General features: G+C 40.5%; 1 protein-coding gene across 1 annotated transcript in view; it reads left to right on the forward strand.

Annotated features, from left to right (window-relative positions):
- Positions 1 to 17931: 17931 nt before the first annotated feature.
- Positions 17932 to 26621, forward strand: part of col7a1l (collagen type VII alpha 1-like) — a 72387-nt gene continuing 63697 nt past the window's right edge. The window contains exons 1-2 of the mRNA XM_084910364.1: positions 17932 to 18218; positions 25214 to 25407. Of these exons, the coding sequence (XP_084766490.1) occupies positions 25320 to 25407 (88 nt within the window). The 5' untranslated portion in view covers positions 17932 to 18218; positions 25214 to 25319. The remainder of the gene's footprint in view (positions 18219 to 25213; positions 25408 to 26621) is intronic.

Below are 26621 nucleotides of genomic sequence, written 5' to 3' on the forward strand. Positions count from 1 at the left end.
TTCACCGTCTCGCTCTCTCTTCCCGCCTTCACTCTTCCTGTTGGCCTCTAGTGTAATTAAAGACAGTCAGGGCAGATAATAGAACCGTAATAGTGTGTAATTGCAATAATCAATACAGAGTGCAAAGTAAGGAACTCACTATTCTTCAGTATAGAGATATACAGAGAGGTGGGAGGATGTGTCTCGCAGCAAACGCCCACTTGAAACTCAGTCATTAACTGATTGCTTATAATGCATTTGATTAGAAAAACAAAGAAAAGCATTTACAAGGCATTACATTCATTGGACACTTTCTTAGGTACACTAGTTCAACACCTTATTAAAGCATATATCTAATGGGGATGAAATGTCATTTAAGTGACTTTGAGTGTTTCAGAAATTTGATTATCTACAATTTTACAGAGAATGATCTGAAAAGACATCCTGGCTTGGTGATTTCCTGTGATTTCTGCTGCAACATTTGGATGGTAGCGCCAGTAAAACGACATGAAAGCATGGATCCATCCTGTCTTGTATCAACGATTCAGGCTGCTTGTGGTGGTGTAATGGTGTGAGGAATAGTTTCTTGGCACACTTTGGGCCCCTTAGTGCCATCTGAGCACCATTAAATGCCACAGTCTACCTGAGTATTGTTCCTGACCATGTCCATCCCTTAATGAGTACAGTGTACCCATCTTCTGATGGCTGCTTTCTGCAGGATAATGCACCATGTCACAAAGTGTGATGCTGTCATGCCAGTATGGACCAAAATCTCAGAGGAATGTTTCCAGCAACTTGTTGAATCTCTGCCATGCAGAAATAAAGCAGTCCAGCCCGGTCCCAACAAGGTGCACCAAACAAAGCAGCCACTGACTGTAATTCAAAATGGTTCTTTCTCTAATCTTTGAGATATTGTCAGTAGATCAACATGCAACATTATGCAACATACTTAGCCAAATATATTTATTTATGCCATATTCTAGCCAATAAGATGAAAAGACTGACAATGCCAAGGCTGTAAATATAAGCCTATAAGCCAGAAGCCAGTTAGCTAAACATAGCCTAGCTCAGTGGTTCCCAAACTATTTTTGCTAGGCCCCCCTTTGTTTTCCAAGAAAAATGTTCGTCTGTTTGTCTCTATCTGCAGGTTTTACACGCTTACATATACACACCTAGTTACTGTCCCTCTATTTACAAAGGCAGAGGCGTCGCCGTGTGATTATTTTACATGTAGTTGTTTTTTTCCCTGTTTAATAATATTCGACATTGCTATCAATACGTTTTTCAAAAAATGCCGATTCTGCAGGGGAGACCTACCTTGGCACTTGTGCAGGTGAAACCAAAGGGAAGATATGCTTCACCATATTTTCTAGTCTTTGGCTTAGAATGAAGTTGGTTTGGAAACATATTCAGCTATACTTCATCTCCTGCTTTGCGTTTGTGTAGGCGCCCCGTGCTAGCAGCGGCCCCACACTTTGGGAAGGTCTGGCCTAGCTTAGCTTGGCCTTGCTAATTAAATATAAACTGAGGGGGAACAGCTAGACTAAAACAAAAACCTAATATTCTGAATTAATTCGGTATTTTGCGCTACACTTTTGGAGCTTTAGTTCTGCTGTTACCATTAAGCAACATATAAACCATTTTGCAGATATAGACAATAATAGGGTGACCAACCGTCCTCTTTTCCCCGGACATGTCCACTTTTCACGTTCTGTCCAGGGGGATTTTCGACATTGATAAAAATGAGGAGCCATATGTGTGGCGTCATCCCCGGACTGCTGCTTTGTAAGTGGTTGTTCTGCACTTACAGACGGGACAGACAGCCCCTGATGAAAAATCCCTAAAAAATCCCAAAGCGCAAGTGCATCTTTTCAGTACTGGTAATTTTGCTTATACAGATGAGGCATTATTTCTGTGCCATTATTTAATTCCAGAGGCTTTTAAGTTATTTTTTTGCACTTGTTGACTTGTAAAAACCTATATGACATTTTTTTACTTCCCATCCAGATCATTATCATTCCCAATGCGTAACATACCAAATGCTCCTAGGCGTCTCATAGTAATGCAACAGGTACCCTTCCATGTCCTTTTGAAACGCTCTGGGTTGTCAATTGAATCCAATAGAATGCTGCTGGCGACGGTAAGAAACATTTAGACCAGAGGCCCCAGCCGTCCATTCCAGCCCTAACCCTAACCTTAACTATAACTTTAACCCTAACACTTAGTGTTTTCCAAAGTGATTCAAGATCATAACATAAAACACATTTATAGATTCATTCCAACTGGCTCTCATGCCTCCGAACACGTAACATATCAACAATTTGTCACATTCGTCAGTATATTACACTTTGGGATGAGAACGTGTTGCCCCATCCTATTTAAATCATTACTCCTAGGTTCAATGAAAAGCTAAATGCAAAGAGCTATTTTTATTTTTATGTGTGGGACACATTCATTTTTAGATGTGCACTATTTGTGTAGTGTATAAATTCTGAAATTGTAGACATTTATTAGGCCATCATCATCATCATAGTTGACCCTACAAAGTTTTGTTGATAATTTCCACCAGCAGTTCATTTTTCCTCCATCAAATGCAGCCGCTCATAGTGGAAACTTTCTGAGTGTTGTGAAAGGCACCAAGTAAGCAAAATGAGATAAGAGTATTTTTTTTTTTTTTTTTGCTTAAATCTTTCAACTGTTAGATATCTCTACAAATATTTGGTATGACAGGCCATCACAGCAAAAAGTATGAAAAAAAGACTAAGAGAGGGATTAAAATAACTTGCATGGGCACACGCAGATATTTGTCTTTCTCCTTCTAATGCTTATCTGGCTGCACCCACCCTCGGGCGTTAGTTGAGATGAAGGGAGCTCTCAACAGGTAAAGGTGGACATGCCTAGGCAAACACCCTCTCTGAAACAATACTGCCCCCTCCAGGGTAGGCTGACCTCACCTGAGAACTGGGAAATGAGTGCCTTGGGGGTAGCAGAGCTCCAGCTGTGCTGACCAGGAAAGGGAAAATTAGATAATCTGATTTTGTCTTTTTCTATGATTGTGTATGTGAGGGGGAGAGAAAAAAAGGGAGAACGTGTGAATTTGTGCCTTATCAGATCTTTCCCTGGTTTTTAAGGGTTTTGACTTTTGATCATGCTTTGACCTTTGCTTTGATGTCAACTCACCAAAGGGTGATGACAGCAGTTTTCTTTTTATAAACCCTTTATCTCCTCTCCCACATTGTGACTCATCCCTGTATCTTAGTTTTTGTTTTGTTTTTTTGTCCTTTCTCTCCATCTCATCTCTTTCTCTCTTTCTCCAGATGCTATTCCCAGGCTGTTTCTCCTTTTACTGTACGGGTTCATGTTTTCGCCATCACTTCATTTCTGTCTCCCATTGAGAGGAAAATGTGGAAGCATTCTGCCATAGCGGGAGTATTACCTGACACGCCATATGTTAGAAATTACCTTACTCAATTGGTCATTCTCTTTTTATACCTCTGTTATAGCCCTTTTCTCAATGTTTAGGATCTCTGTGTTTCATCAGTAGTTACTTTTCCATGTCAGTGTTTCTCTAGACTCGCTTTGGTATTTGCATTACCGTTCACAGTATCTCCTTCTTTTAATACCTCGTTTCCCCCACCCTCTCCTTTCCCAGACATTGTTGTCTTGTTCTTCCACGGCCCATGAAATCGAGTGATCTGCTGAATGTTTCCTCTTCATAGCATCCTGAGGAGGAATAGACTCTCCAACAAATTGCTGTCCTCATGCCCCCAACTGTGCCATGCATATTAAATTAGACCAAAGAGGTGCATTTCAAAGGGCAGGCCCACTGAGGGAGAGGAGTCAAATAAGACGATTACAGCAAAGGGAGGACAGACAGAGGTGGATTAAGAGGACAAAGGTAATGTGACTGTTGTGAAATGCCCCAGGTGTCCCTGCTTTGAAGGCCTTCACCTTACCATATGCTCAAGTTTTAATGAATGTGTGATGTATTTACTTCTGGCTAGTCGGTGTTTATATAAGTTAGTGATCAAGCTCGATGCAGAGAAATGCGGTCAGTTTATGAGTTTTACCTCATTTTGTTTTTGCAAGCATCCAAACACGCACATCGTATTACCATATATCTGTTGGCTGACATGTTTCCATGCAAAAGATACTTTGCTGAATTTTTATGTGCATACTTACTTTGTGTAATGCACATAAAGCAGTAGCTTTCATAGTGGCAGTCCGCCCCCCAGCCATTTTCCATTCCATTGAATACTGCTGCAGAGCTCCAGTGACCTGCTCACTGCAGACATACAGCAGACTTGTCTCTGCAGGTGTGTGTGTGTGTGTGTCTCATCTCGTAACCGGGGCTAACATTCAGTATTGTACAACACAAGACAAGACACATTCCACTGAGTTCACAGCCTGACTGATCAAGGTAGGGCATTCATACATTACACACAGGATCCTCAGATGTGAGCTAATAACCAGGGGAAGTACATGGTAAGCATTCAGCCTTCACAGTATTAACATAACAAAAACTGATAGCTTGAATCAAGATGAACAGTTTAGGTACCCTGCAAAAATAGAGATAAGTTTGGTAATGTGGTGTGTTGTTCTAATTTACCTAACGATCAAACAAATTTCCCATGTGTGGGAATAATAAAGGTTATCTCATCTTATTTACTGATATTGGTACTGCAGATACCAGTATATCAGTAAATATCAATATATCTGATATCAATATATTAGTAAATATTCTCTAAACGCAAAGTATGTTAGGTATGTTGAAAAGCTAAAAATGAAGGGGTCTTGTCAGATTTTTTAAAAGTACTAAGTTTGTCAATCTAGTAACACACTTTAATCAAAGACTGTATATAAAAGATGGACACGCCCACCATATCTTAATAGTTGGTCCTGTTGTGAAGTTTGAAACTGAGCATTTTCAGCTTCAAGAGTGCAGATTTAAAGTACTTCCGTACTGAGTTCACTTTTTAGAGCTAGAAAGTACAACCATCTTTTAAATACAGTTTGACTGCAGATAATGCAAATGGTATCTTTTTTTTATTCTATACCAAGTAAAAATGTTCAGTTAAAATATAGTATGGGCTCTAATTATGAGGATACACTGTGTTGCATCTGGTGCTTGGGTACCAAATGTGTATTTGCTCACTGTTGAAAGTCCACAAGATAAACAAGATGAAAGTAAATGGTTGTTAGGTGTTTAAAAATACATTTTGTATATTATGTATGTAAAACAGTAGTGTTGCATGGAATCATACATGTTTAGTTTTATCAATTTCTTTTAATATTGTATGTTTTTACAAGGTTTCTGTATTAACAGCAACCATTTTTAACAGTTCAATCTTTTCACATGTGGAATATTCAATGAAAAAAAGAGTCCTGTCATTTTCTTTTATATTTTTTCTTCAAAGGTTGAGCTATCTTAGACCCTGACAGTTCTGTCTCACTAGTCATCAGGCTGATCAAGTTTAATTAGGAGAATTTAGCTAAAATTCCCCCATTTTCCCCCCACAAGCATCATCATTTCACTGAAACACCTGGAGCTTAACCTCTGTTTTTGTGCTTTGCAGCCAAATATTTGGCCTGTCAAGTGAGAGCAGGATGTATGAGGAGGAAGGTGTGCAACATGCAGGCACCCTGGCAGATAAATCAGGCAAAAATAACTCGAATATGAATAAAGGTGCATACAGACATCACAGTGATTATCGTTTCTCATCTTCATATTTTGGACTGATTTTTTCCCCTCAAGCAAAGCATCATTATTATATATTCACAGTTAAAATGTTATTCAGACAAGTTCAGTCCAATGTTGTGTGTGTGCTCAAGTATAAAGTGAACAAAGAGAGATGTTTGAAAGCATGACATCAGGCAGCTTGATTCTGTAATAATTCTCTCAAGCTGTGATACTGGAGATGATTACAGCATTTCAATCAGCAGAAATCCTTTTTTTCTGAGTGACAGGCTCAGTCATGCAGACAGAAATATCCTCTGTCTGTACCTGGTGAATTCAGAAAAGTTGCTCAGTGTCTTGCCTTCTCTTTTGGTGTAAAATGACACTCATTCTCTGCTTTCGATCACTACTAAAAAAGTCTGTAAAAGGTTCAAAAGTTAAGTGTGGAGAGCTGCTGCCCTTTGACCTTTTGGATTTGTCTCAATTCTAAAACTCACATAATCATACGAACCATCTCTCAACATCAGAAAAGCATTCCCCTTTCCTGGGTTACAAAGCATTCACCACGGCATCATAGGTTTTCATGATCCTCTGCTACTGTACAGTGCGATCATGACTTTTGTGTTATCTATAACATCATGGCATTGCGTACTGTAGCTGAATAACATTTGTCATAACATAACATCTGCGCAAATATATATTTGCCTACTAATTTTGATCTGTTTGGATTGCAGATTAAAGCAAAAAAATGGAGACTGGGGGCAGACTTGCTTGAGAAGAAAATGCACCTTTTATTAGGTAAGTGGAAAGTCCATATAAAGAATCAAAATGCAGACTGAATGCAGGGAATGAAAGGAGAAAACCACAAGGGAAGGAACATAGGTGAAACTAAACAGACACTCTGATATCTGAACAAAGGAAAGAGATGACTTTAAATACTCATGGAGGTAATGAGGGAAATTGAAAACAGAGGTCAGCAAGGAACAGCTGAACATAATGAAGGAAGGCCACAGACACAAAACAAAACTAGAGACAAAACGCAGGAGCCAGTAACCTATTAAAGTAAAAATAGAAGTAACGGATAAAACAGAAGTAAGCATGACCTGCCAATATTCCAGTTTTCTTTCTAAGAACGGTAACTGACAGCACCGGACCTTCAAGATGGCGCCGGTGAGGTCGGCTGCCGTCACGACTGCTCCGACCGCCTTTTCTTTGTCTTTGTTTTTTAAGTTAGTTTTCAGCGTCTCTAAATCGGCAAAATCATCACCATTGGGTACATTAGGTATGACAGTGACACTCTTGTTTCTATTGGTATACAATGTACTCACAATTTGAAGTTTTTAACTCCGGATCCGAGCTGGCCGAGTGAGATCTTGAGGGAGAACAAAGGGAAGCGGCGGCCTAGAGGGAAGCGAGCCGGCGTCAGGAACAAGCTGAGAGCTCGTGCACACTGCACACCTCTGCCTAGCATCCTGCTCGCCAACGTCCAGTCACTGGAGAACAAGCTTGATGACCTCAGGGCCAGGATAAAGTTCCAGAGAGACATTCGGGACTGCAATCTCCTGTGCTTCACCGAGACATGGCTGAACCCAGCGGTGCCGGACCACCCCATCCAGCCGGCCGAGTTCTTCTCGGTTCACCGCATGGACAGGACACGGGACTCGGGGAAGTCAAGGGGAGGCGGCGTGTGTTTAATGGTGAACAACAATTGGTGCAACAGTGCGAACGTTGTTCCTCTCACACGCTCCTGCACACCAAATCTGGAACTACTGTCCATCATGTGTCGTCCTTTTTATCTACCTTGGGAATTTACATCGGTCATTATAAGTGCCGTTTATATTCCACCACAAGCGGACACGGTCACCGCCTTATGCGAGCTGCATGAGGCACTCACACAGCACCAGACACAACATCGGGACGCTGCGCTTATTGTGACGGGAGACTTTAATAGTGCCAACCTCAAACGCACAGCGCCGAACTTTTATCAACACATCACCTGCCCCACCAGAGGTGAAAGGACACTGGACCACTGCTACACTACGGTCAAGGACGGCTACAAGGCACAATCTCGCCCTCCGTTTGGCAAATCCGATCACGCCGCCATCTTCCTCATGCCAAAATACAAACAAAGGCTGAAACAGGAAGTTCCGGTTCAGAGGAAGGTCGCGCGCTGGACGGATCAATCGTTGGCCGCGTTACAGGACGCACTCGACGACGCAGACTGGGACATGTTCAGAAACAGCTCAGATGATGATGTCAACGTGTTTACGGAAGCGGTTGTGGGATTCATCGGGAAACTAGCGGATGATACCGTGGAGACAAAGACTATCACAACGTTTCCCAACCAGAAGCCGTGGGTGGATAAAACCATCCGCGACGCTCTGAGATCCCGCACCGCTGCCTACAACACGGGACTCATGACGGGGGACATGGACCCGTACAAAGCCGCGTCATATAACGTGCGGAAGGCGGTGAAAGAGGCGAAGCAGCGCTACAGGAGGAAACTAGAGTCACAACTCCAACAGAGTGACTCTAGGAGCCTGTGGCGGGGACTAAGGACAATAACGGATTATAAAGCACCAACAACCGGTATGACGAACGCGGCCGTGACTCTGGCAGACGAGCTGAACACTTTCTATGCTCGCTTCGAGGCTGCAGCTAAGGACTCCAACGATACTAGTGCTAGCGGCGCTAACGGCTGCAGACAGGAAGATACTGCCAGCACCGGAAACGTGCTCGTCATCTCTGAGCATGAAGTACGGAGAGCCTTCAAGAGAGTGAACACCAGGAAAGCAGCAGGACCAGACGGCACCCCAGGTCGTATCCTCAGAGACTGCGCATACCAGCTAGCTCCTGTGTTCACTGAGATATTCAACATCTCTTTATCTCAGTCGGTGATCCCCACATGCTTTAAAGAGTCCATCATTGTTCCTGTCCCGAAGAAACCCCACCCTGCTTCTCTCAATGACTATCGCCCTGTAGCCCTCACCTCAGTAGTGATGAAGTGCTTTGAACGCCTGGTCAGAGACTTCATCATTTCTTCACTACCAGACACACTGGACCCACTACAGTTCGCTTACCGTCCAAATCGTTCCACAGACGATGCCATCTCTCATCTCCTCCACACATCACTTACTCACTTGGACACTAGAAGGGGGAATTATGTTAAAATGCTCTTCATAGACTACAGCTCTGCATTTAATACCATAATTCCCTCCACACTCACCACCAAGCTGGAGCATCTGGGACTCAGCTCATCTATGTGTCAGTGGATCTCCAACTTCCTAACTGGCAGACCACAGGCAGTAAGGATGGGCGGACATATCTCAGCCTCCACCACTCTCAGCACTGGAGCCCCCCAGGGGTGTGTTCTGAGCCCCCTGCTGTACTCTCTGTGTGGCCACTACCAGCTCCACCACCATCATCAAGTTTGCTGACGACACCGTCGTGGTGGGCCTGATCTCTGATAACAACGAGACGGCCTACCTGAAGGAGATTAGGAATCTGGAGAACTGGTGCCAGAGGAACAACCTCCTTCTAAACGTCAGTAAGACAAAGGAGCTGATAGTGGACTTCAGCACTAAGCAGGAGAGGAACTACCAGACCCCCGTCATCAACGAGTGCCCAGTGGAGAGAGTGGACAGCTTCAAATACCTTGGAGTTCACATCACGCAGGACCTGTCATGGTCCTGTCACATCAACACCGTGGTGAAAAAGGCCCGTCAGCGTCTCTACCACCTCAGACGCTTGAGAGACTTCCAACTGCCCTCCAAGGTGCTCAGGAACTTTTACTCGTGCACCATAGAGAGCATCCTGACGGGAAACATCTTAACCTGGTTCGGGAACAGCACCATGCAGGACAGACGAGCTCTACAGAGGGTTGTGCGGTCAGCTGAGCGCACCATCCGCTCCGAGCTCCCTGACCTGCACTCAATCTACAGCAGGCGGTGCTGGACCAAGGCCAGGAAGATCGTGAAGGACCTCAGCCATCCCAACAACGGACTGTTCTCTCTGTTGAGGTCAGGAAAGCGATTCCGCTCCCTGAAGACCAACACAGAGAGACTGAGGAGGAGCTTCTTCCCGCAGGCGATACGGTCTCTCAATCACACCACCACACAGTACTGACCCACACATATAGTTCTTACACACACACTGGACATTCTGGACATTGTTTTTCACTTCATCACTTAATCACTTTAAGCATATTTGCACTGCACAAGACACTAAATAATGTGGATTGCACAACACTGGTCATTATATTCTTCATTTCCAGTTAATACTTGTACAGCTGCTGTTATTGTATATATATATATATATATTTATATTTCTTCATACATTCTTATATAGTTCTATACTGTGTATTGTGTATTTGTTGTACAGTTATTTTATTTTTCAACTTTAATTTATATATTTTATCTTATTCTTTCCCAGTTAAATTTACCCTTCATTCTAATTTGTGTTGTACAGTTATTTCATTTTTAACTTTAATTTTTATATTTTATTTTATTCCTTCCTAGTTAAATTTACCCTTTTTAATTTTCATATTTATTTCCTATCTTATTCATAGCCTTTTCTTTTTTTCTTTAGGTCACGAGCAGTTGTCTAAGCATTTCACTGCATATCGTACTGTGTATGACTGTGTACATGACAAATAAAATTTGAATTTGAATTTGAATATATAAAGCAAAAAAATCAGGTTTTCCTCAAAGTATCTTCAAAATGAAAGGAAATTAATGAATTTTACAATTTCACAAAAACTGCAGTAAGTTGCAGGATCTTCTCCCGCATTAACAAAAATAAACTGCTCTGCTACCAGAAAGAGGTACAGATAATTAACTGAAATAGGGATGGAGTACACACAATTTTTACCAAACAAAACCATCTACACAAGATTTATGGAACAAAACAAATATCAGTTATTTACATAATTTTTCAATATGTTTATACTCCACCAGATAACAGAACATTGACACTTTTATCAGCTCCCTAATTGTCCTTGTTAATGCTTTGATCCTTTGCTAAACTTTGTGTCTTCACTAATAGTGAAGTGCCTCTATGCTAATGACATATTAGCATGTGGCTGCAGCTAGGGTTGGTTGATTGGCGCATGTCTGCTGCTAAGTAACATTCATTAAAGTGCTTCAAACCAATATTTGTCAACCAAAGTTTGTCTCTAGGCTTGCGGTCATACCACCTTGAGCACACTTGATCTCAAAAAGTAAGCAGTATTGGGGCAGGTTAGTACTTGGATGGGAAACAGCCTAGGAATACAAAGTGTTATAAGGTTATTCAGGGGGCTGTGGTTTAGGAGTCATCTACTTGTTGGAAGGTTGGTAGTTTCCTCCCTGGTTGCTCCAGTGTGCATGCCAAACTACCTTTGGGCAAGACATTGAACCCCAGCCTGAGATGTTCTTGATGTGTGTGAATGTCACATGAAAAGCATTTAGAAATAGAAAAACGTGCATATATGAATTTGTGTAAATGGGTGACTGAAAAATGTTGTATAAAGTGCTTTGAGTGCTCAAGGAGAGTAGAAAACTGCTATTTAAGCTTCAGCCCATTTAATAACTACAAGTCAGTATTACCTGATTTGAGATCAAGGCATTTTTATTTTGACAAATCCCAGTAAAAACATCTGTAACACATCTGCTTTGCTAAAACAATCAAATATGCATGTCATATCATAAAGTGGTTGGTGTGCTCCCTTTTACGTGCAAATGCCTTTTGCATACTGCATACTCTGCCCAGTCAGCTATGACTGCAGAGCAAACAGAGAAACAAACAAGTTAAGGCCACACATATGATGATAACATAACCATTGTTGATTCTCTTATCAGTGTTTTGACACTGGCCAGTGTGGGAAGGCTGCAGTTTTAGTCCAAAATCCTCATCTTGTACTATATCTTTCTGGTATGACTCACGTTTCACGCTTTCTTTATTGACGTTTCTCTGACAGCATGCGTTCCTGAGTGTGGCGACTTGTTCTGTTCATGATTTTGACAGACTTTGCCAGTTTCAGAGACACACTCACCACTAATTCTATGAGCCCAGACTTCTGCTGCATCTCAATTCTCTGCTCTGCTGTGGCTTGTCCCAACAAACCAGCTATCGTGCTCCGACCGCTGTTTCCTTCTGTTGCCATGACAGCCCATATCTCAGTCAGTGGCAGGAAGTCGCACGGTTTATGAAATGAGTTTATCATGACAAAAACTATCTGTAAGAGCCGAACGCTGCATGTGGAGGCACAAAGGGTATGGATGTATGTGTGTGTGTGTGCCAGCTTTTATCTGTGTTTTGTCACACTGTGGCTTTTCTGTGTATAAGCATCTCAGGCTTGTGTGTACATGCATTCATGTGTTTATACGTATGTTTGTACTGCTAAAAGGCTTGGCACAGAGCAGACCTTTTGTAGTTGGCAGCAGTGGGCACTCTGCCCAGCTTGTATGGCTTATGGATGTGAGTCAAAACTGCATTAGCCTCCAGCCAAAGAAAGGCTGCCCATCTTCCTGGTGTGAACCTCCAACAAATGTGCCAACGCTGACAGCATTAAACAGAAACTGATACCAGCATCAAATCTGTCTGACACGTCTCATGCTGTCAGCCTATCAATAATTACATTAATGCCACACAAAAGGAGGCAGGGAACCAAATGAAATAGCAGCATGGGAAAACAAGCCTCAGAGGCCCATTTCACACTGCAGCAGCAGGCGATATGTCCTGGTTTTGAAAGTTTAATTGTAAAATCTAGTAGAATGTAGGTGGTCAAAGTTTTGGTCACAGTTTCTGATATATATATTTAAAAAAACCCACCTTGCCTTCATTTTGAGCTCAAGCTAATTGCTGTTGTAAAATACCCACCAATTAAACAGAACACTGCGTAAAGCAATAGTTCTGAATTTCAACTCAAACCCTCAGCGGAACATAATTAAAGCGCTATGTGAGAAATTGCACAATTAAAGGGGTGCCTTACAACCAGCGGCTAAAACGATGTTTGATTCTCATAACTTCAGTGATGGAGCCGGTGGAGCGAGAAAAGGAGGTGGAGAAATGAAGATTTCAGAAATGCATTAAATGTGTATTTTATCAAATTAGAAGTAGAAGCTCCTTGAAAAGTTGCCACGAGGCATGAATGGTGAATGACCAAGGCGCTTTCAAAAAGAATATTAAAAGGTAATTATGTTCACTTCTATTTCACATATTGGGAGTGGCCTCGTTACTAACGCAGTAGTTACAGAGCTCATAGGGCCTGTAGAAAAGACAACTGTTACAAAAGATGTCTGCGTGGTTTTTAATTTCACCTTTTTCCCATTTGGAGAAAAGAAGAAAGGATTGAAGCATGAGTTTAATCCCGTTTTTAAAGAGGCCGCCGTAAATCCCCGGTTTTGATTACCCATGATTGATATTTGTAGTGGGCTGTCAGTAGTGTGGCTCCCAAGGAATGAGCTACAGAGACATGTGCATACATATTAACATTAAGTTAATTAACTGCCCGTGTGCGCACTTTTTATTTCCATATGTCCTCGCAGTTCCCCTACACACCTTATCGTAACTCACCCAACTCTACGCGCCTTTCTTCTGAACTCCTGATGGCTTTGTTCCTTTACTTTGCTTTCCTCTGACTCTCTTTTATTCTTTTGCTCCCACTGTACATGATTGTTTTCCGGTTAGCCTAAAGCGTAAATTTAATCAAAGCTTACTTTCATGCCAGCACCTCTTGTGACTTGGGGGGATTTTTAGGCCCACTTGCAGACGGAGTGCGATTAGCTGAGACAAGGTTGGTTAATGCTCCCTATCTGAATACCCCCGACAGGTCGAAAACAGCTTTTTATTTCTAATCGCACCTGCTGATGAAAGACAGTGGGGCTCATTCAACCATGATGCAATAGTGCTAAGGAAGGTATCAAGGCTGTAAAGTCTTTAATGTTTGCACAAGCTTACAGTGTAAGTTGTTGATGTAGCAAGCTTTTAGGATTTGTTCTCCTAGAACACTAAAGTTGAATTAATATTAACATTAGTAGTAGAAGCCTGTTTTTAATGCTGGTGCCCATTTTACAGTGTTAGAATCCATGATGTACAAGGATATATCCAGTGAGACATACCAAGAGTTGTCCTGATTGATGCACTCTCCTGAACTTCCTTGCCATGTGCTCAGGGTCAACATTAGGGCATGTGTAGCTCAGACACCCCTCAAGCAAAACTAGAATATAACTCCCTTTACTCTATGTTAGAATATCATTTCTCATGAAGATGGATTCCCTGTTTAAATCCTGTTCTGTGCATGGTAGGTGCATATTGGTGCCACATTCTTCAAGAATACAGAAAAGTAGTGTTTAATGCCAAGCAGATGCAAGAAAGAAGGATTTGTATGATGACTTGTCAGAAAGATGCACGGATATTTAGAAACCAGTATAGATGGAGAGGAAAATTTCACTTAGCTGGCACTCTTGGTTTTATAATTTGTTTCTGTAGATATTTCTTACAGAAGAGAATGAAATTCTGCTCATGGATAACTTTGCAGCTACTGGTTTGAATTGTTAAATGTACAACCCCCATTCCAAAAAAAGAAATGAGATGATGCGTTAAATGTAAATAAAAACAGAATACGATGATTTGATAAGCCCATATTTTATCTATGATAGATTATGGAAAACATATAAAATGTTTTAACTGAGGCACTATTACTCTTCCATGTGAAATATTAGTTAATTTTGAATTTAATGGCAGCAACACGCCACAGAAATTGTGATGAGCCAAGAAAAAGCTGCATGGGTAAGTTGCATTAAAGAGAAACAGCTGGTGGAACATTTTGCAACTAATTTGGTTAATTAGCAATATGTCGGTAACATTATTGGGTATAAAAAGAGCATCTTAAAGAAGCAGAGTTTGTTAGAGGTACAGATGGGCAGAGGTTTACTAATGTGCAAAAAGCTGCGTCTACAAATCGTGGAACAATTTCCTCAACCTAAAATTGCAAAGACTTTGAATATCTCGCCATTTACAGTACATTATTTCATCAAAAGTTTCTGAGAATCAGGAAAAAAATCTCAATGGACATGGTCAAAATTAATATTGGAAGCCTGTGCTGTGATCTTTGGGCCCTCAGGCAGCACTGCATTAAAACAGGCGTAGCTCCGTCATGGAAATCACTGCATGGGTTTAAGAACACTTCCAGAAATCATTGTCTGTGAACTCAGTTCACCACACCATCCACAAATGCAGATTAAAGCTCTATCATACAAAGAAGAAGCCATATGTGAACATCATCCAGAAATACCACGATCTCCTTTCTGCCAAAGCTAATTTAAAATGGACTGAGCAAAACTGTGGTCAGATGAATCAAAATTTTGTTATTTCATTTGGAAAACATCACGGTGTCCTCCAAACTAAAGAGAACATACACCATCTGGTGTGTTATCAGCGCTCAGTTCAAAAAGCCTGCGTGTCTGATGGTATGGGGGTGCATTAGTGCTGGTGGAGCTGGAAAAATACCATCATTGCTGAAAGTTATATCTGGGCTTTAGAGGAATAAACGCTTCCCTTGATTTCAGGGAAGGTTTGCGTATTTCAGCAAGTTAGTACTAAGCTGTACTGCGTCGCTTTGTAATAAAAGAGTCTAAGTTCTGAACTAGCCTCTCTGCGGTGATGACCTTTAACCAACTGAAAATATTCTGTGCATCATGAAATAAAAATCATAACAAAGAATCCAGAGGAGTGTTGAGCGTCGGTAAGAATGGGACTTGTCTCGTCTGATATAGAACTCCTCGTCTCCTCAACTTGTCTTCTCGGTTCCCAGATGTTTACAGATTGTCATAAAAAGAAGAGACCATGACATCATAGCTAATACTTCTGCTAGTCGTAAGCTTAGCTGTAAAGTTAGCAAGGGGCATCTACATAGTAACTGTGATATTGGCTAGCAAAAAACAAACTGAAAAAGAAAATACACTTTCTATCCGGTCGTTAAGTGATGACGTGACGAATCCTACTTCCGGGGCCTAAAGTAGTCTGCGTTTAATATGGCTTTCGTGTTGTTACCATGTTTAATATTTTGTATTTTCTTCTATTTAATCTCAAAAAGCTCCTAAAACAGTCAGTGATCACTGTTGACCTCCCTCGGCCTTTATTACCGCTAATCATTTATTTAAGCTCAGTTTTTAAAACCTTAGGATGTAACTACAGTCCAGCCCATGCAGCAGTATATGAATGACTAACCTCGTATTGTGGATGGATTATCTCAGTTGTTCTCCTGGCTGAAGTTTGGTCCTTTTACAGCATCCTGCCATGCGATTACATTTGTTCCTGACCACCGAGAACACTCACGTTAACTTTTATCGAGTGGAAAAAAAGTTAGCTTGTTTATATTATGCTAACATAGCTGTGTCGCTAGCGGTCACATAGCACATCATTATATACCAGCTAGCCAAACTTCAGTAACCCTACAAACGTCACTGCTGTTTAGTTTTCTGTCTTCATTTATGTTGGAAGTGATAACAGAGCTGTACGTTTGAATTTGTTTCCAAAACCCCGCAGTCAGGACATGCTATATTGTATTTAGATAGAAGCTAGCGAGCTAACTTCCTGCTAACTTCTAACTCCGTTAAATGTCATAAATTCCGTTTTCATGGATGCCTGGATGTTAAACTCAATTGTTACACCTGGTAGAGCAGAACGCTGATCATTTTATTAAAGATGAAAGACTTTAGACAGTTTTTCAACTCTCAGTAATGCCATAGTGATCGTTTGATATATGGCCCTGCAGTGGAGTTTAGGCCCAGACGGCTAGTGACGTCAGACTTAATGACCGGATAGAAACACGAGCAGTTGACTCTTTAGAGTTGCTTATTACAGCTAAACACCAACCAAGACAACAGCATCCAAATGTCATCCAAAACAAAGAATCCAAATAAGTATTTAAGCCTTAATATGTTTTAAAAGGAGATTTTTAACTCACAGTTTTTACTGAGGGTGGAATGGAAGTGGTCTTCAGTAAACATGTATATTGTTACCCTAACGTTGGCCATTTTAACACTGGAGTTTAGTGAGATAGACTCACTCACAGTATGGAGCCTCACGTGGCTAAATAAGGAACTGCAGTTATTTGGTTCTTCTGTGTTTTCTTAATGTTTCAGCCCGAGACCTTTCCACTTGATCTTGCAGCTGCATGGGATTAGTTATTGTTTGCATGTTTGCACTATTTCTACACAAATTCCGGAAGTATTTATTTGGAAATCTTGGGGTGGTGATGAATATACTCTTTATAGATGTAAAAAGATAGATATTACTTCAGCCGCCACTATAATTTTGCATCTTTGTGTCAGGCGGTAATGAACGGTTTCTAATAGTAAAATTACATGGATGCATTGTACCACCTCTCATGACTTTTATCTGAATGAACTCCGCCTTAAGAGTACAGTATTTGTGTTGAGTTACAGCATGTCAAGACTGCCAGCTGGCTAAAACCTGTGAAATTGGTAACCACATTCCTGGGGTCCATAAAGATGACCCGTTGCCCCTTAGCATACACAGAAACACACACACATCGACTCGCACACCAGATGGGGGGGGGAGTAAAACATGATAGATTTATTCTCTTTTCACCCCCCCTTCTGTTTTGAGGAGTTGCATGCTCTACAAGCAATAACCTCGATAGCCTCTGATGATGGGTCTGTGTGTGAGTATACATAGCTTGGAGGAAGAACTCGTGGTTCGACAACCTAACCCTAGCTGTTTTCTGTACTTTTATCATGTTGTGTTTTGTTTATTTGATGTTTCATAATGAATAATAGGATGAATAGAACATTGTGCAAAGTCAGGGTAGATTTTTGTTGACACTTTGGATGGTTTGCAAATCAATATTTTATTCTGGGAAACTGAAATGCTGCCAAATGAAACACACAGTAATAGATGTGAGACACAGCACTTGGTGTCAAATCCTGAATATTATTTTTACTGACATGCAGAAGTCGTTTTGTTGGCATAAAGACAGTTTTTGATTGATTTTCACAGTCCTGACTGAGGGAAGATTCAACTTGCAGTATGATTGTGGGTTATTGCAGAGTTAACCTCAAAGTACTTAACACCGTTTTTCTTTGCCAGTTATTCTGTCACCTTGAGGCCTCCGTGCTACACACAAGCACTGTTAGAAAAGTAACAATGCAACAGGGCCAAAGCTCCACAGAAACCACCACCTCTCGCTCAGTATGCATCTATGCCTTTACCTCCGTGTCTCTCTCTTCCTCTGAGCCAACAGGTTGCTGCAGCGTCACCCCCACCCCTCTTCCTAAACTTTTCTGTGCCTGAGCAAAACCCAGAAAAGAAAACCTGCTTCATTCATTCACTCTTACACGCCTACCCCCTCTGTCACTCAGATACACACATATAGATACACACACATGCCGATTTAGTCTCTAATAACTGCCTCAACAAGGATACAACAGAAAATCCAGAATTGTTTTTGTCTGACTCGGATGCAGCTTTTTATATGTATTTTTAGGGGGTGTTTTTCCTCTTTTTATCCTGAAAAGAAAATCACCTGGATTTGGAAGATAATAACTTGTGTGTATTGGTAAGTGAAAATGCATGGGCCCATTGAAAAGCCATTAGCTTAACTGCCTTTTAATATGGTGCTTTACAGGGTGCTTTTGAATTCTTAACTGCCCAGATACCCTTGTTGCACCGTAAGTGTCTGGACTTTTTATACTGAGCCATTATTGCTGCTTTTTACAGTAAAGTTTTTCTTTAATAGCTTAACTTGTCTGATATCAGTGCTCATCAGATACATTATTTGCTGTGAATGGACATCCTCCTCTGTTAAAGAACACTCACTTATATGTACAGACATCCCCATGCAGTGCCAAAGTCCTGCATGCTTTGTTGTCTGTTTTTGGATGACTGCTGTGTTTTTCTGAAGATTTTAAACATTCGGGTTGAAAAGGATCACAAAAGAAGATGTAATGCATTTTACAGTGATGTAAACTGTTGTGTGTCATGAATAATAAGAGCATACCAGGTTGTTTGCAAGAACATTCTCAGGAGATGAAACTATGTCAAATGAATGCTTGTCGATTTCCCTCCATGCGTAGACATGTCTGTGTTGGCTAAGTGCAAATGCAAAGAGATATTAAGACAGTAGCCATACTGCAGCTTTTGAGCTGTGCATGAGAGTCTGCGGTTTTGTGAGTGTGTGTATTAGCTATAGAAATGATGTGTTGCACCAAAGACATCTGTTATCATACAATGTAGTTCTGAGCTGGGTCTCTGTGTGTCTGTGTGTGCTTCCTTACACGTATGTGTGTGTCATTTCACTGTCACCAGTTTCCCACCTACAAGGATAATCCATCCTGTGAAGTGGTGAGGTGGAAAATGCCATTATGTAGAAATAGCTGACATGCAGTTAGACTTGCAGGCATGTGATGTGTGAGTGGATGTGGGTGAGAAATAGAGATAGGGAACACAGAGGGGGTAGAAGGGCCAGGGACAGTAAACTTCATTTGGAAACATTATTTAATCCTCTCGCTGCAGTGATAAACTAAAGGCCTCTGACAGAAAAAAGCACATTTTTTTCTTCTTGAAGGTAGCAAGGTGTTTGTAATCCCAGCGTGCATACCCATGCATCCACTGCAACTGTTTTTATAGCTAAGCTGAGCTTTTGATTGGAGAAATACGAGAAATACTTTCATTTGGATCTATGAAAAATGCCAGTCATAACACAGTTTGACGAGCACAAATTAGTATTTTTGCACCAACAAGGTGATTCCCTAAATTGCTATTAGTTGAAAACTTGTTGTGTTGTTGCAGGGTGTGCAGTCTCTCCTTAAAAAGTTTGAGAAAACTGGTTAGTGGGGCACAAAAGAAGAAGTGGAAGGTCTAAAAATCCACAGGAGATGAAGAGAGTCTGAAATGAATGTCTTTAAGAAAAAGGAAAAAAATCCAGCAAAAACTTCACACCTGACTCAGTTGATCCATCGAATGTTTGCTGGAGCCTCATCAGAAATGTTCTCTGTGGAACAGTGGCTTTAAGAAGGTAAACAGAGAGAAAAGCCACAATAACTTGACTTTAAATCTGTGGCAGCAGATCTTATAGAGTGATCAATCCAAATTTGAAATTCATGGTTCAATTTGGTGTCACTATGTTGGGAGGAAGAGAGGTACGACAGTGATTGTCTAGAGCCATCTGTAAAACACGGTGGAGGCTCTGTCATGGTTTGGGTTGCATTATAGCCAGTGGTGCTAGGATCTTGTCAAAATGTGTGGAATTATGAATGCAGAAAAGTGCCACCAGATTTTGATCCACCATGCAGTACCATCTCTATTCAGCTATTCATTTACAGCACGACAAAGATCTCAAACACACTGCCAGTGCAGTAAAAGCACAACTGCACAGAAAAACATCTAATGGGGAGGCCGATCCATGACTGAGTCATGTAAACAGTTTGGGATCATCTTAACAGAGAATGGAGTCAAAGTCAGCCAGCATCCAAAGAGGAGCTTTGAAATATTCCTGAAGAGAGTTCAGGCTGTGTATGTATATTTGCAAATGTTTTAATCCCTGAACCCATTTCCCATTTTCATAGCAAAATATAAAGAAATGAAACATGGCCTAAGACTTTTGCTCTGCACTGTATCCTGTAGTACTGTTGTTGAAAGCTGTGATATTGGGCATGACAAATTATGGTTGTCATTAATCGTGTTTTTGGTCCAATACTGGTTTAGGTTGAAATATCTCAACAACTAATTAAATTTGACATAAAACCTAATGTCTTCAAAAAATAAGTCTTACTAAATGTTTAAAACTGCACACCTGATCAACACCGGTTAGCATGATCAGTGTGAGGATGTTTATCTCAAATCATTTCAGAGCTGCTAGGGTGGCCCTTACAATATTTGGAGGAGCACATAATACTTTAATTTCATTCTCATAAAATTTGATTGAATGTTTAAGTAGATGTTGGCACATTTCTGAATATTTTTCCATATTTTCTTCTAGAAACTTCTGTATACACTGAAAAGAAAAGGCTTACGAAAGAATTTCACCATAGCGAAGCTGTCACAAGACTTTCACATTCTGCTTTTTCACACCTTTTCCAAATAGAGATGCAAACCTATTTAGAAGTCCGAAGGTTGATGATGATGATGAATGATGAAGACTCAATAATGGTGCACTGCACCGGCTGCCATTCATCACAACACAGTGTGAGTTTGTCCTCCCTTCACTTCAGTAATAAGAAGATACGTGCAGAGACAGATCTCAGATCTGCATTGGTATGTGAGGGGGCAGCCAGCGGGAGAGTGTAGTTTTTTGGCTGTGTTATATTACAGTTCAAGCCTGCCAGCTCTCACTTCCATCTGCAGAGGTTGTAAACTATTCAGCCTTCAGCCATTCTGGCTTAGTCAGACCAGATGGTCAAATCACACTGAGGAATTTTCTGGAATTCAGATTGTTTCATATTGATTGGTTTATTTTTATGTTATCATTATATACATTTATTGGTGAAATATGCTCTCATGGGGTAAGCATTAAAGTTTATGAATTAGCTTGATGGATGGATTGTAAATGTTTAAAGGTAAAAGAAATGTGTTCTGTTTCCATCTCATGTGTAGAAGTTGAGTGAAGGCAGGTCTCTCTTTGATGTTATGCTTATGAACTTGCACATGCCCATGCAATACTCACGGACACTGACGTACGTGTACAATCACGTACACTATAAAGAGTGTATGGATACAAACCAAATGTAACACATAACAATGTTCTCTGTGTTAGTCCATGCATTTTAAAGCTTTTAGCCGGCACAGAATTAAATGCTAGATTTAGTCTCCTTACATTCTGATGCTGGTCTTACATTTAATCCTTTAATAAAGTAGGTTGTCCATATTCTTTCGTCACAAGTTGAGGTGGTATCTGTGTAGACGCTGACCAATTTGACTTTGTTCATGTAAACTTTTTCAATTATTTGAAACTGCAGTAGGCGTGAGAGTTGGGGATGGATGGGAGATAATGCATGCCCTGAGTTATGTTTTCAGACTGTTTTAATTTGGGCATGTCTACACATAGTGTCTGGCCTGTTGCTGAAAGAAATACGTTTTTTCTTTCTTTGTTAGCTAACTGAAAAATATAAGGCAATTATTAGTTGAACATCTGATCTGTTTTCCTTGTCCGTCTTCAAAAGCTGAGCTTGTTGGGGAAAGATGAAGAAGTCTGTGGAAGCATCAGGACTCAGGAGAAAGAAATCTTTGCAGTAAAAAGTCTTTTTGAACTTAACCCATGCTCTCAGAGCGGGGCACACAATCAAGCTGTCTATTGATTAAGTCTGAGAATGACCAAAGGGTGAAAGAAGTTATGTTAGAAGTGAGATATCCTGGCTTGATACAACCTCAGAGATGTCCATTGTAGACTGCCGTGCTGGAGCTAAAAGTGGTAGTAAAAGGCAAGACAAAATCATGGTGGCCGCCCATTATCAGTGGCAAATATTAACAAGCCCTTTAACTCCCCATTTCTCTTCTTTCTCCAAGGTCTTTGTCATTCGAGGCTTTCTGTTCTTACTATATCTATGAGGACATAATGATAAGAATATTTGGGGGTTGTACACTTAAAGAAATGTGTAGATTTTCCTAGTGTATTTATCTTTTAGAGTCTATTTACTCAACAAGCATTAGTGTAACAAAAGATGTGTTATAAGTAGTTCGACAGCTTTAGGCAAAATGCTAGGAAAAAGTAGCTTTTGAATTTTTGATATGTTTATGTTAATCTTATCCAACTAAGAATACATGAGTGTGATGCATGATGCAAAGATGTCAGACATTAATAAAGGAGACGCTATTCTTAATAAAGCTATTATTTGGGGCCGGATATGTTCCTATTTATGTGCCAAATAAACAGAATAATAGCATCCTGTGTCCAATAATGAAATTGGCCTATATGAAACATGTTTTCCGGGGTTGTTCCACTCCTGGCAGAATTATACATGAATCGTGTTGAGATTAGAGAGATGAACCAAGTACAATAGTTAGTTGTTAATGAATAAACTCATCCATATATTGTTAATTTTATATTAAATCTGAGGGGATATTTACAAAAGGTTGCCTTATTCTCATAACATTGGGAGTACCTGGGAGTTTTTAAATGCATTAGTCATTTATTCTGACCCAAAGCATAATCAATTTCTATGTAATAATAATGGATTGCATTTATATAGCGCTTTTCAGGGCCTTCAAAGCGCTTTACAATTCCACTATTCATTCACACAATGGTGGAGGCAAGCTACAGTTGTAGCTACAGCTGCCCTGGGGCAGACTGACAGAAGCGAGGCTGCCATATCGCACCATTGGCCCCTCTGGCCAACACCAGTAGGCGGTAGGTGAAGTGTCTTGCCCAAGGACACAACGACCGAGACTGTCCGATCCAGGGCTCGAACCGGCAACCTTCCGGTTACAAGACAAACTGCCAACTCTTTGAGCCACGATCACAAGTAGTGAAAGCCAAGGGCAGAGTAAAGAAGCTCCAGTAATATTTTCAGAGTACTCTCCTACTTACCTTAAACAGCCTATAATACAGACACAGGCACATCCCTCCAGCTAACTGAGACAGAAAGGAGCATTTCTGAAATAACCAGGTGTACACCACTGTGAGAGATAATATTCCTATAAATCAGCTAGCATACAAATGGAAATCAGACTTGCGGTTTTTGCAGTCAAAAAGATAAGAGAAGGATTTTCTCTATTCCAGATCATTACTGGGCCTCTGTTTACTCTCATAGTAAAAACTATTATTCTCCCTCTATCTAGATTCTTGTGAAGAATGCTTGTGTTTTCACTGGTGAGACTCATCCATCTGAATGTGCCTGTTAGAAATACTGGCCATCTCCACCCACTTTGCCTTTCACACACCCAAAACCAAACTCTGGTAATTTTTTTTATCTTAACATTGTAGCTACAGTCCATATTTATTTATCTTTCTTCCCATTATCTGCTGTCACGTGAAAAAAACACGTTTTCATAGGACTGCATAGGCTCTTGTGAAAAACTATGATTCAGTAGCTTGTAGAACCAGCTTTTGTACAAATGTAATTGTTGTCTATACAACGTTGTAAGTCTATCATATTGTTCTTGAGGAATTTTGGTCCACTATTATTTACAATGTTGCTTCAGTTAATCGAGGTTTGTGGGCATTCGTTTATGCACAGCTCTCCTGCCACAGTATTTCAGCCATGTTGAGGTCTGGACTTTTTCAGGGGTATTGCAACACCTTGATTATCTTCGTTTTTCAGCCATTCTGTTATAGATTTCTGCTGTGATTGAGATCACTGTCGTCAATTTTTAGCTGTTGGATTTGACTCTAGAATACTTTGGTATAGAGAGGAGGTCATGGTCAACTCCGTGACAAGCCCAAATCATCGCTCCTCCACCACCGTGCTTCACAGTTAATATGAGGTGTTTGTGGTCAACATGATCCTGTGGATTGTGAACTTTAACATTTAACATGCTAACAAAGCCTCTTTGTTTTTTGCTATTTTTCTGAGAATGTTATTTTCCGTTGGCCTTGGGGTAAATGTGCTACGACTTCCACTCCTGGGAAGTTTGTGGCATTGCAATAATACAGATCTGAGTCCTCCAGAGCAGCAAACTGCCAAAACATCTTATTTCGTAAAGATGCCCACACTTGCTGATGAAATTATTAAGAATATATGCCATAAAAACAGGACTCTAATGTTTGCATTTTAACTGCAAATATGACTTATACAGCACACTATGTCAAAGCCACTGTAATGGCATGTTAGCTTAAGCCATAAAGCCATCAAACATCTTAAAGAGGTAGTTATGATTAGAAATGTACAGTGCACTCCATTTATGGCTTATCCTGTCTCCGTTTTGGCTGTGATCAAATGATTTATCACTGAGTTGTATCCCCAAGGTTCTTGTAACTTTTATACCTTTGAATAGAGGACTTTTTTTCATCACTAAACAGTATGTCATAAACTGTTTTACACATTCACGCCAACCTGTATGTTGAGATTACAGGAGGATCTGCTTTGTAAGACAGCTACAGTAGATTATCAACATAATAACATTAAATGCTAAGCGCTTTAAATCAACGGGTCCTTATTGGACAGTATAAAAGCCCCTTTGATGCTCTAATTTCCTTGGCGTCAGTGGAATTTGTTATAAAAGTGTTTACAGGGAGGCTCCTGCCTGCACCTGGACATATAATAATTATCAAACACATTATGCACTTGTTAAGGACATGGAAGTGTATAAGAAGACATCCGAGTTCATGTATAATATGACATGAAAGTTTCTAACCTGGACCTATTTATTTGATTAGTATGCCAGTCAGTCATTGTTACATGTCTACAAGTCTCTTGAGTACAGCAGAACTACGCTGTTAAACTCTTCTTTGTGTATTACTGTAATTAAAAAAAAAATACTCTTAGCAAACACCTAAAGCTTGACTTCTGCAGAAGAGTTCCAACTCCTTCACAAATGAAAAAAAAGCTGATTATGTTTTTCTCTTTGAGGGCCTGTAATTACTTTTTTCTTGTTGTTGTTCTTTTGCATATTTTTCAGATAGGAGAAAAGAAAAGGTGGGATTGATGACTGTGAAGAGCAATTTAGGAACTGCATTCGTGAAGAGAGGAACTGGGGAGGAGGAGAAGGTGACTGAAGGAGGAAGATGAGGAAGAGTATGGGTCACTCTTCTGTGTGCATCTTTCTACTGTCCCTTTATCTGACTCATCAAAGTGTTGCAGCGCAAGCTGAAGGTGAGTCATGATATTTATAAACCTGTGTACCGCATGCTTACAGAATTTATTAATTTGCGTGAAATTTCCCTTCTCCTATAGCACATCAACTTTCCTCCTTACTTTTCCACCCCCTCAGTTACTTGATGATTGATTGATTTAACTCAGTGACTCATGTTTGCAGTCATTTTTCTCCTTTCTGTCTGTGAAAAAAGAGTTAGGTACGTATTATTCTGAGTCACAGCCACGTGTCGGATTGTTAGCTTGGTGCACAAATCTATAAATTAGACAGGTTGGATGATCAGGCCAAGGAAAGGGCAGGTGCTCAATGAATAGAGTCTGTGCGAGCGCTCCATCATTAAATCTCCACACCTGGATTGGTACATGGGGCAGACACTAGCCCAGCTACAGTTTCTCTCCAGACTGTGTCTAGTCAGGGAATTTAAACATCTGCTGCCCTCATGTACAGTACAGCACTCTGTCAGCTACGCTGTCAAACCCATCCCCCTAGATACAGTACTCCAGCCTCAGGTGCTATTGGATGTCACCAAAAGGTCAACGAGCCAATCAAAAGTTAGATTTCCTCCACTTGGATTGTGATTGGCAGAAGGTGATTGGTAAAGTTGTTGGGCAGAATTATGGAAGGTTATAAATAGCCCAAGAATACATTAAAAGCTGTGCTTCCTATGCAGGTGCTCCTACTGTTGATTAATTATAGTTTTAATTGTTAACCCAACATTGTTCTTAAGGTCCTGTGTTTCATAAAACACAGGAAATAGGTTTACAGAAATAGGTTTGTATAATTGTCATTAAATAATCTCATCTCATACAAGCAACAAATAAGCAATAATGTATGGAAGCTGCTCATTGTGAGAAACAATCAGATAACTTTAACCCAACTTTTCAGCATCATTAGAGCTTTGTAGCCTCTTTTAACTCAGTGATTTACATCCCACAAACTTACTGAGAGAAGCAGTTTCAGCCACTTTTGCCAGCTGTCTTTTCTGCAGCAGTAAGCAGCTGTTCTCATTAAATAAGCTATGACAAACTCACTGTGCATACCTGCCCAACACCAAACAGCATGCACTAAAAAATTAGCAACTGGCTCATTGGGAAAATGTAATATAAAAAATCTTATTTTAATCTCAGTAGTTGGTGGAGACCAAGACAAAAATACTGCCGTGCTGCCACAATGACTGATAGCCCTAGAAAGCAAAGGGCCCTTAGGCTTATAA

This window comes from Perissodus microlepis, chromosome 17 (genome assembly GCF_051167445.1).
Source record: "Perissodus microlepis isolate ML-2025 ecotype Zambia chromosome 17, ASM5116744v1, whole genome shotgun sequence".
Taxonomy (NCBI): Eukaryota; Metazoa; Chordata; class Actinopteri; order Cichliformes; family Cichlidae; genus Perissodus; species Perissodus microlepis.